The sequence below is a fragment of the Primulina huaijiensis genome, chromosome 1 (assembly GCF_012295235.1).
Source record: "Primulina huaijiensis isolate GDHJ02 chromosome 1, ASM1229523v2, whole genome shotgun sequence".
Taxonomy (NCBI): domain Eukaryota; kingdom Viridiplantae; phylum Streptophyta; class Magnoliopsida; order Lamiales; family Gesneriaceae; genus Primulina; species Primulina huaijiensis.
The window spans coordinates 17,328,949-17,344,460 of NC_133306.1; the positions used below are offsets into that span (position 1 = coordinate 17,328,949).

Genomic DNA, 15,512 nt, shown 5'->3' on the forward strand with positions numbered 1-15,512 from the left:
TTTTAATAATTTTAATCAATTTTCACTGAAATCCAATCATAAATCAGATCTTTTGGGCGTAACACTGACGGCGTGAAACATCGACGTCGCGTCATAAAACAACTAATTTTGGTCACATGCCATGATACACATGTATGTAAATCACACTCGACAATAGATTTTCTTTATTAAAAAATATTTATTAAGCTAAGACGATTGTACGTCGTCAGAGTCGGTTTCTTAGATTTTTTTTATGGCAAGACAGTCTAGGCTATGAGGGGTTCTATAAATACCAATTGTATATGAAGAATTATATATATGTAATTTGGCCTCAAAAATATATTTCTAATTTCTCTCTGTTTCCAAAATAATAATAATAATAATAATCTCTCTCTCAAATATGTTTTTTAGGTTCTTCAGGTCCCGGCAGGATCCAAGGTACGTTCTTACAAATTCAATTGAGATGAGTAGAAATAATTTAATTTATATATCTTAATCCTGGTTTTTATAATTGTGGGCAATTTAGGATTTTGGTTGTATATCAATTCAAGTTGTAGCTATATTCTAATTTGCAAATTTGATCCTACACAGACGTTCAACTTTTAAATGTAGCTAGCTATATTATTGTACTGTTTTTCTATTAAAAAAAAAAGGAAAAGTGAATCTGGTCAAAATATTTATTCATTATGAAAAGTATTTTATTTTTCTTGTGTCCTTAAATATAGAAATATGAAAACTATGTTTAATATTTTTTTGTGTTTTGGAACGAATTGGTACACAGGGAGAAACAGGCAAATGGAAGCTGCGAAATGAATGTAGACATGGAAGAAGAGTGGCGGCAATATGTTGGTGCAGTGCCATTCAATAGGGATCCACTGACTGAGCATTCCAAACTTTCCTTTCGATCCCAGACAAATTCCCTCGACAGGTATATAATTAATCACCTTATAAGAATTTATTTTTATTTAATTATAAGCTCTTTATAATATTTGATATTTATATGTATTTGATCAAATAATCCTTTAAAGAAATAATATATCTTGTCATGATATGTGAAAACAAGTTATATATTTGCTAAAGTAATACATGTCGATCTTATACGCTTTATTTTAAAATTATAATCAAAATAATCTCATTTCTTTTTAGAGAGAAAACTACAATTTTAGTTTTATATATTTGCTTATTTATAATTTAGGTTTTCGGTCAAATTTCAATCTTACTGTAATATATGACAGTTTTGGCAATTTTAATTTTTTTAAAAAAATTTGGAATGCTAATGTTACATTGCTAAAGTCTGCTCTGAATTGATGTTATATCAATGTACATTGAAAAAATGAACAAATTTGAAAAAAAAAAAAAAAATTTATCTCACACACATAATCCTTCAATTTATTATGAGAAAAAAATTCACTCAAAATTGATCACACACACAAAAATTGATATTTTTCTAAATCAAAACCAAATCCAACTTAACCAAACTAAGAAGTTTCGGATTTTTTATTTATAATATTGCCGGCCCCGGTACTAACAGAAGCCGGAGAGGACTCAAGAAATCAATGGCAACGAAGGTATCCAATCTTTCTCATATCATCCAACGTATCACGGCTTCTTGCCTCCTCCATCCCCACCACGGCGGCATTTCCACCGACAGCTGCGATTACCAAAGTGAGGAGGAGGAGGAGTTTAGTATCAGCAATCACTGGGAGAAAAGCTTAAACAACAAGGAGGAACTACCCAAGATGATGGAGATACAGCTGCTGATGGGTCAGGTGTTCGACGGCGTAACAGCTATGAAGAGGGCGTATGTTAGTCTTCAGGAAGCTCACTTCTCCTGGGATCCCGAAAGAATGCGCGTCGCCGACGTAGCCGTGGTGGCTGAGATACAGCGGCTGGGCCTTCTCAGGGAGAGGTTCAGGGGCAGTTTCCGCGGGATGGAAACGCTGAGAGAGATGGTGGCACCGTACGAGGCGGCGGTGGAGGATCTGAAGAGGGAAGTGAAGGTGAAGCAGGAGCAGGTTAATACTTTGACGGAGAAGCTCAAAACGACCACGTTTGCTAGCAGTGCAAGGCCAAAGTGCAGGGTCAAGAAACGAGTCAGCTGCACCTCCCAAGGTAACTCATATTTTTAATTATGGCCCGCCGTGTTTTCTTCGAATGTTAATAATTGTTTGTACCCAAGTCATGATCCAGTGTATTGGTCACAGTTGCGGTTGCTGCTGCACCAGAGCTTTTTGAAGCCACGATGAGCTCAGTTAAAGAAGCCTCGAGATGCTTTGCATCCCTACTCCTCTCCCTCATGCACTCCGCACGATGGGACATTTGCGCAGTCGTAAGATCCATTGAAGCTACGTCTTCTGCCACAGCAAACACCTCCACTCTCACAGACTCTGCAGTCGGGGCCAACCATTCGAAATACGCAATAGAATCCTACGTAAACAAGAAAATATTCCAAGGGTTCAGCCACGAGGACTTTTACATGGACGAGACCCAGCTTTCCTCGATGATTCATCCAGATAAAAGCCGCCGAGATTGCTTCGCTCAATACCGAGACATGAAGGCGATGGACCCATTGGATCTCCTCAACGTTTTGCCAACTTGCAGTTTTGGGAAATTTTGTATCAAGAAATACCTATCCATTATGCACCCGAAGATGGAAGAATCGTTGTTGGGGGATCTGGAGCAGAGGCGGCAATTGCTGCATGGTCAGCACCCGAGAAGTCAGTTTTATGGAAAGTTCTTGGAGTTGTCTAAGGCAGTATGGTTGTTGCATTTGCTGGCGTTCTCTTTGGACCCAGCTCCTAGCCATTTTGAGACGAGTCGATGGGCGGAATTTCAGTCGGAGTATATGGAGAGCGTGGTTCGGATATCGGGCAGCGATCGCGGTGCTAAGGTTGGTGTTTCGTTGGTTGTAGGATTCCAAGTGAGCCCGGGATTTAAGCTTGCGAATGGGTCTATGGTCAAAGCGAGGGTCTTTCTGATTCCCAATAATCTGAAAATGTAGCTTTGAATATATATATGCAGCAGGTGTGACTTGTGAGGTCTGTCAATATATGCTTTAAATATTATTATATTGAGACCCGACTTTAGCCCAGTTGATCTTCCTTCTTAATGTCACAAGTTCGAGTCTCTCTCTACTTTAGATTCTATTTATTAAATTGTGAACTAAAATGATTATAAATAAAAATAATACATAAAAATACTTAAGCATGTTACAAAATTTTGCAACTTATTAAAAAATCCTAAATTTTTAGGGTTGTGTCTTGTTTATTTGTGCTAAAATCTGCAGTAAATAAATTCTCAATGTAATTCAATTGTTACAAAGCTCACTAATAATATAATACGAACTAAAAATCAAATAAAATAAATATGCATATACATATATCCAAAGAAAACCATAGTGAATTATCAAAATTTATTACATTGTTTTCTTTTTTTTAACATAAATGTAATAGGTTTGGTCTGATTTATTTTTATCCAAAATAATTTTTACTGTTTGGTTGATTTTAAAATCAGTCCAAACTATTGATTCAATTTCTGAACACTTCTAATATAGAGAAATTGTGAACAAACAGTAAAAATTATTTTGGTTAAAAATAAATTTGAACTTCGAATTCTACATTGGAGATTTGGGGCAATTTATCCCTTTTATTTTAATCTAAAAAGGCCTTGAAAAATAATGAATTTTTGTCCAAAAATAGTCCAAAAACCGAGTCCAGCCTAAATTTTCTTTCTGTTGAAAATTAATATTTGAATATTGAATATTTTAATGTTGAAAATAAGAGTTGTAAATATTTAAAATTAGTGTGTGATGATGAATGTAATGATGTAATTATTTTTGGATTATTTCCAAAAATTTTCTATAAATAGATCTCTCATTTGTAAAGAAAATCACAATTGAGTTGAGAGAAAAATATTATAAAGTGTGTAATGTGATAATTTTGAGAGTTTGAGATTTTTACTTTTTACCGTAAATTTTTACTTTTTCATAACACATTATCAGTACGAAGCTCTAAAAGTCCTCTATATTTTTCCAAGCTCCGAAACAGAAGAAAAAGGTAACAAAAGTAATAATATTTATTTGATTGTTTATTTATTTATTTATTTATTTATTGTGTACATATTTAATATATAATATAATGTTATTATAAATAATAAAAATAAAATTTTCAAAAAACTTGTTATAAATCATGGGAGGATGTTAAGACGGCATCCCACACTTCTGGTAAGAGATACGACAAGTATAAAAGCCTATAAGATTTTTAAACAAAATACCTTATGACATCTCATTATAATAATGTGATATGATATACATAATTTTTTAAACATGACTAATATTATATACACCATATTATTACAATAAAATTATACAAATACATACATTTATTTTTTTGTACACCAACGGTCATAAACGGTAACAAAACGGCTAGTTTTTGCCCTATAAATATGATCTTACAAACACATTCAATCACTCCAACTTTCTCTTCTTCTCTAAAAATTATTCTTCATCAAATCTTCGAAGAAAAAAGAAGATGGCTTTCTCAAGATTATTTTTAATTATTTTGGTTATAATACTTACGAATCTTGTATTTATCGGAGAATATCCTCCTTGTGTGTTTTCTTTATTTTTACGAATGCTTGTATATGTTGTTTATCCATTAATTTGTATTGTAATATTCATTAACTAATAAAATTCATCATAATTTTTTTAGTACCACCATGTCAAACTTGGCAAAGCTCGAATTTATTGCACTCGACATTACGGGGAAAAATTATATGCCATGGACTCTAGATGTAGAAATGCATCTTGAGTCATCGGGTCTAAACGAGACTATTAAAGAAAATGGTATATCTTCATCACAAGAACTAGAAAAAGCAAAAGTTATAATATTTTTGCGTCGACATCTTGATGAAGGTTTGAAATGTGAATATCTCATCGAAAAAGATCCCACGGCTCCGTGGAAAGGATTAAAAGAAAAATTTGAACATATAAGGGAAGTTATACTTCCGACTGCCCGTGATGAATGAAATATGTTGAGATTCCAAGATTTTAAGAAAGTAAATGATTACAATTCGGCGATGTATCGAATAATCTTGTAATTAAAATTTTGTGGACATGAAGTTACGGAATCGGAAATGCTTGAAAAAACATTTTCCACATTTCACGCATCAAATATAACTCTACAGCAACAATATAGAGTGCGTGGATTTGCGAGATATTCTGAACTTATCGCCTGTCTTCTTGTGGCTGAAAAGAACAACGAGCTATTAATGAGAAATCATCAGTCCCGACCCACTGGATCAACAACATTTCCAGAAGTAAATGCTGTAAGTAAAAATGAATTTAAACCTGAAAACCAAAATAAATTCAAAGACAAGGTTTTGGTCGAGGTCGAGGTCGTGGTCGTGGACGTGGACGTGGAATTGATCGTGATCGTGATCGTGATCGTGGTTGTGGTCGAGGCCGTGGTTTTGAAAACAATCGAGATAGTTATTTTTATAACTCATCTCAAAAGGGCGTCACGAACCACCCACTGAAAAGGCATCATGAGAACATGAGTATTAATAAAAATCACTCGAAAAGATTTGAAAGTTCTTGTTTTAGATGCGGCATTCCAGGACATTGGTCTCGTATTTGTCGAGCCCCCGAGCACCTTTGCAAGCTCTATAAAGAATCGATAAAGGGGAAAGAAAAAGAAACCAACTTCACTGAACGCAGTGACCATTTGAGTGATTCAACTCATTTTGATGCTGTTGATTTTTTGAATGATTTCTCTGGAAATGATTAATATGTTGGTGGGATAGAAATGAAAAATATTGATGCTGCAGATTTTCTCAATGATTTCTCTGAAAATGAACAATATACTGGTGGAATATAATGTACAATAATTTATTTTTCATGTATTCATAAGATAATGTTTTATTATACAATTATGATACGTGTTATATTTACATATGTATTGTCAGTAATTTTTTTTTCATTGCATATTTTTGAAGTTCAAATATAGAAAATGCCATGAACAAAGCTAAACAAGGAACTAATCCCATGGAAGTGTGCATACCTGATAGTGGTACAACACACACTATTCTACGAGATAAAAGATATTTCTTGGAATTAAAACCAACGAAAACAATGGTGAATATAATATCAGGTCCTATAGACTTTATTAAAGGTTGTGGCAAAGCACGATTTTTGTTACCTAATGGTACAAAAATTTTTTATCAATGATGCTTTGTATTCATCACAATCGAAAAAAAATTTGTTGAGTTTTAATGATATATATTCACATGGGTATGATACTCAAACAATAAATGAATGAAATGAGAAATATATGTGTCTTATCACATATAAATCAGGAAAAAAATATGTGATTGAAAAACTACCAATGTTCCTTACTGGATTGCATTATACACATATAAGTCCCAATGAATCAAACATGGTAGTTGATAATTCTTCAATATTAACTAATTGGCATGATCGATTAGGACATCCTGGTTCAACAATGATGCGAAGAATTATAGAAAATACACATGGTCATCCGTTGAAAAACCAGAAGATCTTTCAGAATAATAAGTTTCAATGTAAAGCATGTTTTCTTGGAAAACTTATTATAAGACCATCACCAGCCAAAATCCAAACTGAATCACCAATGTTTCTTGAACGTATTCAGGGTGATATTTGTGGACCAATCCATCCACCATGTGGACCATTCAGATACTTTATGGTATTGATTGATGCCTCCAGCAGATGGTCACATGTATGTTTATTGTCAACTCGAAATGTTGCATTTGCAAGATTACTTGCTCAAATAATAAAATTGAGGAATCAATTTTCCGATTATACAATCAAGAAAATTAGACTTGATAATGCTGGTGAATTTACTTCCCAGACTTTCAATGATTATTGTATGTCTATGGGAATCATTGTTGAGCATCCTGTTGCTCATGTACATACACAGAATGGATTGGCTGAATCATTGATTAAACGTTTGCAAATGATTGCTAGACCAATGATTATAAAAACAAAGCTCCCTATTTCTATATAGAGATATGCAATTTTACATGCTGCTGCATTAATTCACACCAGACTAAGTGCATATCATAAATACTCCTCATTGCAGCTTGCATTTGGTAAAGAACCAGACATTTCTCATCTGAGAATTTTTGGATGTATGGTGTATGTGCCTATTGCACCACCACAATTAAAGAAAATGGGACCTCAAAGAAAGATTGGAATTTATATCGGTTATGATAGTCCATAAATCATTCGATATCTTGAACCTCAGACAGGCGACGTGTTCACAGCACGTTTTGCTGATTGTCATTTTAATGAGGAAATCTTCCCAATGTTAGGGGGAGAACAGAAACATACCGAAAAGGAAATTACATGGTATGTATCGTCATTGTTACATCTGGATCCAAGAACAAAACAATGTGAAAAAGATGTACAGCAAATTGTGCACTTGCAAAGAATAGCAAATCAAATAACAGATGCATTTGCAGACACAAAAGGGGTAACTAAATCATATATACATGCTGCAAATGCCCCTGCTCGAATTGAAATTCTGAAGAAACAAATTGAAGATACTCATGATGTCATTAAACGCCTAAAGCGTGGAAGGCCAGTCGGTTCCAAGGATAAAAATCCTCAAAAAAGAAAATTCATAAAGAAACACGATGATCACAAAATAAAGAATGATATTCCTGAAGAAACACATGATGATCACAAAATAAAGAATGATGTTCCTGAAAAAACATATGATGATGAAAATGTTCTGTCAGAACCACAAACTGACGAGAATCGTGAAATCTCTATCAATTATATTAATACTGGAAAAATATGGAACCTAAAAGATATAGAAGAAATCGATGATATATTTTCTTATAATGTGGCAATCGACATCATAAATGATAATGAAGATCATGAACCAAAATCTTTTGGTGAGTGTAAAAATCGACAGGATTGGATAAAATGGAAAGATGCCATCCAGGTTGAATTGGATTCGCTAAATAAACGTAATGTTTTTGGACCTATAGTCCTTACACCTGAAGATGTAAAACATGTTGGATACAAATGGGTTTTTATTCGAAAGCGAAATGAGAAAAATGAAATAGTAAGATATAAAGCTCTACTTGTTGCACAAAGTTTTTCTCAAAGGCCTGGAATTGATTATGAAGAAACGTATTTTCCAGTGATGGATGCAATTACGTTTCGGTATTTGATTAGTTTGACGGTATCTGAAAATTTAGAAATGCGTCTTATGGATTATGTTACAGCTTACTTATATGGATCACTTGATAGTAATATATATATGAAAATCCCTGAAGGATTTAAGATGCCTGAAGCACAAAGTTCAAAACCCAGAGAATGTTATTCTGTGAAATTACAAAGATCATTATATGAGTTAAAGCAATCCGGTCGAATGTGGTATAATCGGCTAAGTGATCACTTGATGAGAAAGGGATATGTAAATAATTCAATATGCCCTTGTGTTTTAATTAAGAAAAAAACATCCGGATGCGTAATTATTGCTGTATATGTTGATGATTTAATCATCATTGGAACGAATAAGGAAATTCAAGAAGTTGTTTCATATTTGAAGAAAGAATTTGAAATGAAAGATCCTGGAAAAACCAAGTATTGTCTGGGTTTACAAATTGAACAAAAAGAATGTGGAATATTTGTTCACAAGAAAAATTATACAGAAAAGATCCTTAAACGTTTTAATATGGATAAATCAAATCCTTTAAGTACTCTAATGGTTGTTAGATCATTAAACATAGAAAAGATCCATTCCGTCCATGTGAAGATGATGACGAAATTCTTAGTCCAGAAGTACCATATCTAAGTGCTATCGGTGCCCTTATGTATTTACAAATTGTACAAGGCCTGATATATTTTTGCCGTAAATATTTTTGCAAAATTTAGCACATATCAAACAAAGAGACACTAGAACGGAATTAAACATATATTCCGTTATCTACGAGGAGCAACAGTGTGAGACCCCGAAAATAAAATAGTATTAATGTCGTTTTCTTAAATAAGTTGAAAAATATTCAATTTATTTTGATAGCATTTTCGTAAATAAGTTGAAAAATAATGAATTAATTTTAAGGGTAAAATGATAATTAGTGACATATCTTGGTCATATGAAGTCCAAATGATTTAAAATTTGGATATAACAGAGAAAACTCAAAGATATAGAAATTTCATGTTTTGAGTGTTGGAAAACGTGATCGTTTGACTTGTCCAAAAGGATATACCGATGTTCAAATGTTAAATATTATATATTATATTATTATTATTATTATTAATATAATATAATATTAAAAAAAAGGATAAATATGAAACTTACACGGTTCATCAGAAAGTTGGAGAAGAAATTGTGAGAAGAGAAAAGAGAGAAGAAATATGGGTTTTCGATTTTCTTTTCGATCGTGCGACTTATCGGTTTATCCAACCGACGAACCGACTTCAGTTCTAGGATCGTTGACACGGGGTCTTCGATTTGAGGTATAAATTTTATATTTTTGATGATGTTTGAAATTCGTTGATTTTTGGAATAAATCCGATCAATTGTTAAATCATACTGAAATTGAAGATTGTTGAATAGTGTATGATTTTAACGAAGAAGAGATGATTATAGTGATGTTATTTTGAATTATTCCTCATTTATTATAATTAGAGAATTTTAATCGTTGGATTGAGATTGATTATATATGTGGTAGAATAGCCGACAAGAAACTAAGTTTTGAAGTCGGAATTGAATTATGTTATGATTTTGATTTAATATGAATTTTCGAAATTTCAAAAGATATTTGAAACTTATATTGATTTTGAAGGATGTTATTGATTGAAATGAATGTGTTATTGATGTAGATAGATTATTATACTGATATCTTCAATCTACATCGACTGGAACGAAGAATTGAGGTATGTTGCGATCGGGTAACATACGACAGATATCTGTATTATATGATATATGTTTGATTGATTGGATTGAGAATACATGTCTATGTGCCTTACTTGTGGAGTTTATGTGGCATACATGACATGCATGTTGAGCTTGATCCTTGAATACCCTGATATGATTTGATTTGATTCAGGGGTTTGTGAACACGATGCTATGTTTGGTATTACATGACCCTTAAAGCATAGTCATTTGGCCCCGATGATTGATTGAGATTTGGGATTTGATGACGCTTTGTCGACGTTATCATATGAGTATCCCTGATTAAGGTCGGTGTGCCAGGTCGAACATTGATTTGATAGCAATTCGATTGATTCTGACATGTGCTCATTGAATGAGCATTTGACCTGATACCTCTACGACATACATGCATTGCATATCATATATCATTGTTTAGATATCTGTGGTATATATTGTGGTTGCTTCAGACTGAGCTTGGCTCACCCAAGAGGGGGCTGTTGTTGTCTTAATTTGTATGTGGACAATGACATGTACTTCAGGTTATCAAGAGGCCGGAGATGGTACTTCTGGAGGGAGTCACAGTTTGAGTTGATGTTTAGTGGTCTTTCCTAGTATATATGTTTATGTATCTATATACCGGGGCATGTCCCGATATGATTTGTTGTTGTATGAGTTGTTTTGATTATGTGTGGGCAGATTTTATGATTTGAGATGAAATACTATTTTTAGTATTCAAATAACATAATTTGGGCTCATTATAAAGAAAATTTAAACCCATTTTCCGCTGTAATTAATTAACCCTAATCAAATTGCATTGTAATCACGATTAAGAGGTAAGAGCCTCACACAGAGTGATATCAGATCATAACTGGGAATGCTCGATTGAGTCTTATGTACACGTAATAGGCACAAATGAATTGTGCGTATGTGTTTGAATTACTTGTATTACTTGCTCTTACTTGATTTAGTTTGAGTAAGTTATTGATGAGATTGATGATATGAGATGAGGATGATGTGTAATTGATATTTACTTGTGATGTTCATCATTTGATTTGTAGATGGATCCTACAAATGAAACTGCGAGTAGTAGTACTGAGAGGATGGTTGGACAATTCGAAGGAATGTCCATGGATTTGGTGATGGCTCGATTCCAGGAATTGAAACCACTGAGGTTCTTTGGCACTGAGAGTGCAGAAAGAGTTGAAGCCTGGTTAAAGGATATCGAGCACTTGTTTAATATTGTTGAATACTCTAAGGCTCGGCGAATGAAACTTGCTCTTTATCAGTTGAAGGACCGAACAAAATCTTTACGGGTGTCAAAATGCGACACGATCCGTCAACCCGACACGACCCAACACGAAAAAAAAATCAGGTTCGGGTTGGGGTTTTTCGGGTTCGGTTGGTTCGGGTTAGTGCCATGTTAGGTGGGTTTCGGGTTGGGTCGCGGGTTGACCCGCGAACTTTTTTTTTTGAAAATATTACCTATATTTTTATATATTGTATGTTTGAATAAAATTTATTGTATATTTATATGATAAATTTTTCATCATTTAATATTTATTTTGTATATTTTTATTTTTTTAAAATTTTTTTTATTTGATTTAGTAAATATACTTTTAATTTTCTACGATCAAACTTTCAAATTTAAATCGGAAATTTTGTTATTATGTGTTTAAATTTAAATATTATTATTTTTTTTATTTTTTTGAATTTTTTTCATTAATTTTTTTAAAAAAATTTAAAAAAATAAATAAAATTCGGCTTAGGCGGGTTAGACGGGTTGAGTCGGGTTATATAGGTTCGTTTTCAGGTTGGGGGTTTTCGGGTTGCTTCGGGTTCGGGTTGAAAAAAAATAAAAAAAATTTCGCAGGTTGACCCGAAACCCGACCCAACCCACCCGATTGACACCCTTAAAAATCTTGGTGGGAAGCCACTGAGATTGGATTGAAAGAAGCCGGGATTGAAGTCACATGGGATGTCTTCAAAGCCCAGTTTTTGGAGCAGTATTCCCCTCCTTCTTATTATACTGCTCAGGAGAATGAATTCAATAGTCAGCAGCAGGGAACGATGACTGTTGCAGAATATGCTGCAAAATTTTCTACTATGTTGAAGTATGCACCTCACGTAGCGGCAAATGCAAAAGCAAAATATAACAGGTTTATAAATGGATTACACCCTGCTATTTATTCTTTTGTCATTTCGGGTTTGCCTACAAGCTACGCAGAGGCAGTTGAACGAACAAAGGCAGCCGAAGCTGGATTTAGGCTAGGAGGTCCACAATATACTCCTCCACCTCCAGTGATAGCTCAGCAGCCTACCTTGCGTCCGAGAGGTAGGAAGTTTAAGAAGAGTGGTTCCATTGTTTCTTCATCTTCTTTGAGTTCCAGTGGATCCCAGAGAGGGAGTTCTGTGATTGCTCCTTATTGTAGCCATTATGGAGGCAAACATACTATCGAGCAGTGTCGAGATATGTTTGGTACTTGTTATCAGTGTGGACAAGAAGGTCATTTCTATCGAGTATGTCCGAATAGGGGTACGACTTCGTCTCAACCCCAGCCAAGATTTAGAGGTGATCCCAGTATGATGAGACCTGCTGTTCCTGTTCCCTCTTTCCAGCATTCAAATGTTCCACGATATCGAGGACCTGATAGTCAGACTGCCCAAGGCCCTCCTCAAGTTAGAGTGTATGCTATGACCGAAGATCAAGCGAAAGAAGCTACTGGTGGTGTGATTGCAGGTATTTGCATGATTTGCGACTATCCTGCACGTGTTTTATTTGATACAGGAGCATCCCACTCATTCATATCTCATGCATTTGTTGCATGGCATGATGTTATGTGTACTCCGTTGTATGATACATTGTCGATAGCCTCACCAGCAGGAAAGATTATTCTGTCTAAGCAGGTTGTGCATAATTGTGTATTGACATACGGGGATAATGTGATATTCTTGAATTTGATTATCCTCCCAATGCACGATTTTGATTGTATTGTTGACATGGATATTTTGACAACAAATCGAGCTACTGTTGATTGTTTTCATGGAGTAGTTCGATTTCGATCTGTTGATGGACCCAAATGGAATTTTTATGGCAAGGGTTCCCAAGCTAAAATTCAATTGGTATCCTCTTTGGAAATGTCCCGACTTTTGTTTAGCGGAGATGAGGGTTATCTTATCTACGCTATTGATGTCTCTAAGAAGGAGCCTTCATTATCTGAGATTTCTGTTACGAAAGAATTCCCGGATGTATTTTCCGATGAGATTCCTGACTTTCCTCCTCATCGAGAAGTTGAATTTAGTATTGATTTTATGCCGGGAACTGCGCCTATTTCAAAAGCTCCTAATCGCATGGCACCTCTGGAATAGAAAAAATTGAAAGAACAATTACAGGATCTTCTCGAGAAGGGATATATTCGACCGAGTGTATCACCTTGGGGAGCTCCAGTTTTATTTGTTCGAAAAAAAGATGGTACGATACAAATGTGTATCGATTATAGGCAACTGAATCGGGCTACTGTGAAAAATAAGTACCCACTTCCTCGTATTGATGACTTATTTGATCAGCTTCAGGGTACGTCTGTATACTCGAAGATTGATCTTCGTTCTGGTTATCATCAAGTACGAGTTCGAGAAGAAGATGTGCCTAAGACTATTTTTTGTACCAGGTATGGACACTATGAGTTTTTGGTTATGTCTTTTGGTCTCACGAATGCTCCTGCTGTTTTTATGGATCTAATGAATCGTGTCTTTTGAGATTATCTTGACCGATTCGTTATCGTCTTTATTGATGATATTCTTGTATATTCGAAATCGAAAAAGGAGCATGCTGAACATTTGAGACTTGTACTTCAAACTCTTTGCAATAGACATTTATATGCTAAATTGTCTAAATGCGAATTCTGGATGGATCGAGTAGTATTTTTTATGCCTTGTCATTTCGAGACATGGCATATCTGTTGATCCTGCGAAGGTTGAAGATGTATTGAATTGGCCGAGACCTACGAATGTTCCTGAAATCCATAGCTTCATGGGTTTAGCTGGTTATTATCGTCGTTTTATTGAAAGATTTTCGAAAATAGCTAAACCTATTACTCAACTGACACAGAAGAATCAGAGATTCATTTGGTCAGATGAATATGAAGCTAGTTTTCTTGAATTGAAGACGAGATTGACCACAGTACTTGTGCTAACTATTCTCTCAGGTACCGGAGGATTTGTAGTGTTTACAGATGCGTCTGGTAAAGGGTTGGGTTGTGTTCTGATGCAACATGGTAAAGTGATTGATTATGCGTCTCGTCAATTGAAATCACATGAAACACGTTATCCTGTTCATGATCTTGAATTGGCCGCCATTGTGTTTGCACTGAAGATTTGGCGCCATTACTTGTATGGAGAAAATTTTGTTATTTATTCGGATCATAAGAGTCTGAAATATCTCTTTTCTCAATCTGATTTGAATATGAGGCAACGCAGGTGGATGGATCTCCTAAAGAATTTTGATTGTGAGATTCAGTATCACCCTGGATCGGTGAATGTTATGTTTGGTATTACATGACCCTTAAAGCATAGTCATTTGTGGCCCCGATAATTGATTGAGATTTGGGATTTGATGACGCTTTGTCGACGTTATCATATGAGTATCCTTGATTGAGGCCGGTGTGCCAGCTCGAGCATTGATTTGATAGTGATTCGATTGATTCCGACATATGCTCATTGGATGGGCATTTGACCTGATACCTCCACGACATACATGTATTGCATATCATATATCATTGTTTAGATATCTGTGGTATATATTGTGATTGCTTCAGACTGAGCTTTGCTCACCCAGAGGGGGCTGTTGTTGTCTTTGTATGTGGACAATGACAGGTACTTCAGGTTATCAGGAGACCGGAGATGGTACTTCTGAAGGGAGTCACAGTTTGAGTTGAGGATTAGTGGTCTTTCCTAGTATATATGTTTATGTATCTATATACCGGGGCATGTCCCGATGATATGATTTGTTGTTGTATGAGTTGTTTTGATTATGTGTGGGCAGATTTTATGATGTGAGATGAAATATTATTTTTAGTATTCAAATAACAAAATTTGGGCTTATTGTAAAGAAATTTTAAACCGGTTTTCCGTTGTAATTAATTAACCCTAATCAAATTGCATTGTAATCACGATTAGGAGGTAAGAGCCCCACAAACAGACTTGGGACTTTTGTATTCAAAAGATGCTAATCCAAGTATAATTGGTTATGCCGATGCTGGATACTTATCTGATCCACACAAGGCACGTTTCCAAACTGGATATGTATTTACTCGTGGAGACACAACAATTTCTTGGCGTTCACAGAAACAAACACCCATAACAACTTCATCAAATCATGCCTAGATTATTGCACTACATGAAGCAAGCCGTGAATGTGTGCGGTTAAAATCCATGACCCAATATATCCAAATCTCATGTGGATTATCATTCGACGAGAAGCATGTATTACTATATGAAGATAATGCTGCATGTGTTGCTCAAATGAAAGAAGGATACATAAAAAACGATAGAACTAAACATATTCCTCCTAAGTTCTTCGCATTCACCAAGGAGCTTGAGAAGAATAAA

The 15,512-nt window shown here is 34.8% G+C and overlaps 1 protein-coding gene across 1 annotated transcript; it reads left to right on the forward strand.

Moving 5' to 3' along the window:
- The first annotated feature begins 235 nt into the window (after positions 1 to 235).
- On the forward strand, positions 236 to 3,123 carry LOC140982036 (protein GRAVITROPIC IN THE LIGHT 1-like). Its single transcript, XM_073448455.1, has 4 exons — positions 236 to 417; positions 761 to 907; positions 1,511 to 2,091; positions 2,184 to 3,123. Exons 1-4 carry the CDS (start codon positions 380 to 382, stop codon positions 2,978 to 2,980), a joined length of 1,563 nt encoding a protein of 520 aa, XP_073304556.1. The 5' UTR covers positions 236 to 379; the 3' UTR covers positions 2,981 to 3,123.
- The last annotated feature ends 12,389 nt before the right edge of the window (positions 3,124 to 15,512 follow it).

Excerpts from the sequence above, each read along its gene's own strand:
- LOC140982036 (XM_073448455.1), top strand. The coding sequence starts at position 380 with ATGTTTTTTAGGTTCTTCAGGTCCCGGCAGGATCCAAG. Across the intron at positions 418-760 it reads AGGTCCCGGCAGGATCCAAG|GGAGAAACAGGCAAATGGAA; the intron begins GTACGTTCTTAC and ends ATTGGTACACAG. Across the intron at positions 908-1,510 it reads CAGACAAATTCCCTCGACAG|AAGCCGGAGAGGACTCAAGA; the intron begins GTATATAATTAA and ends CGGTACTAACAG.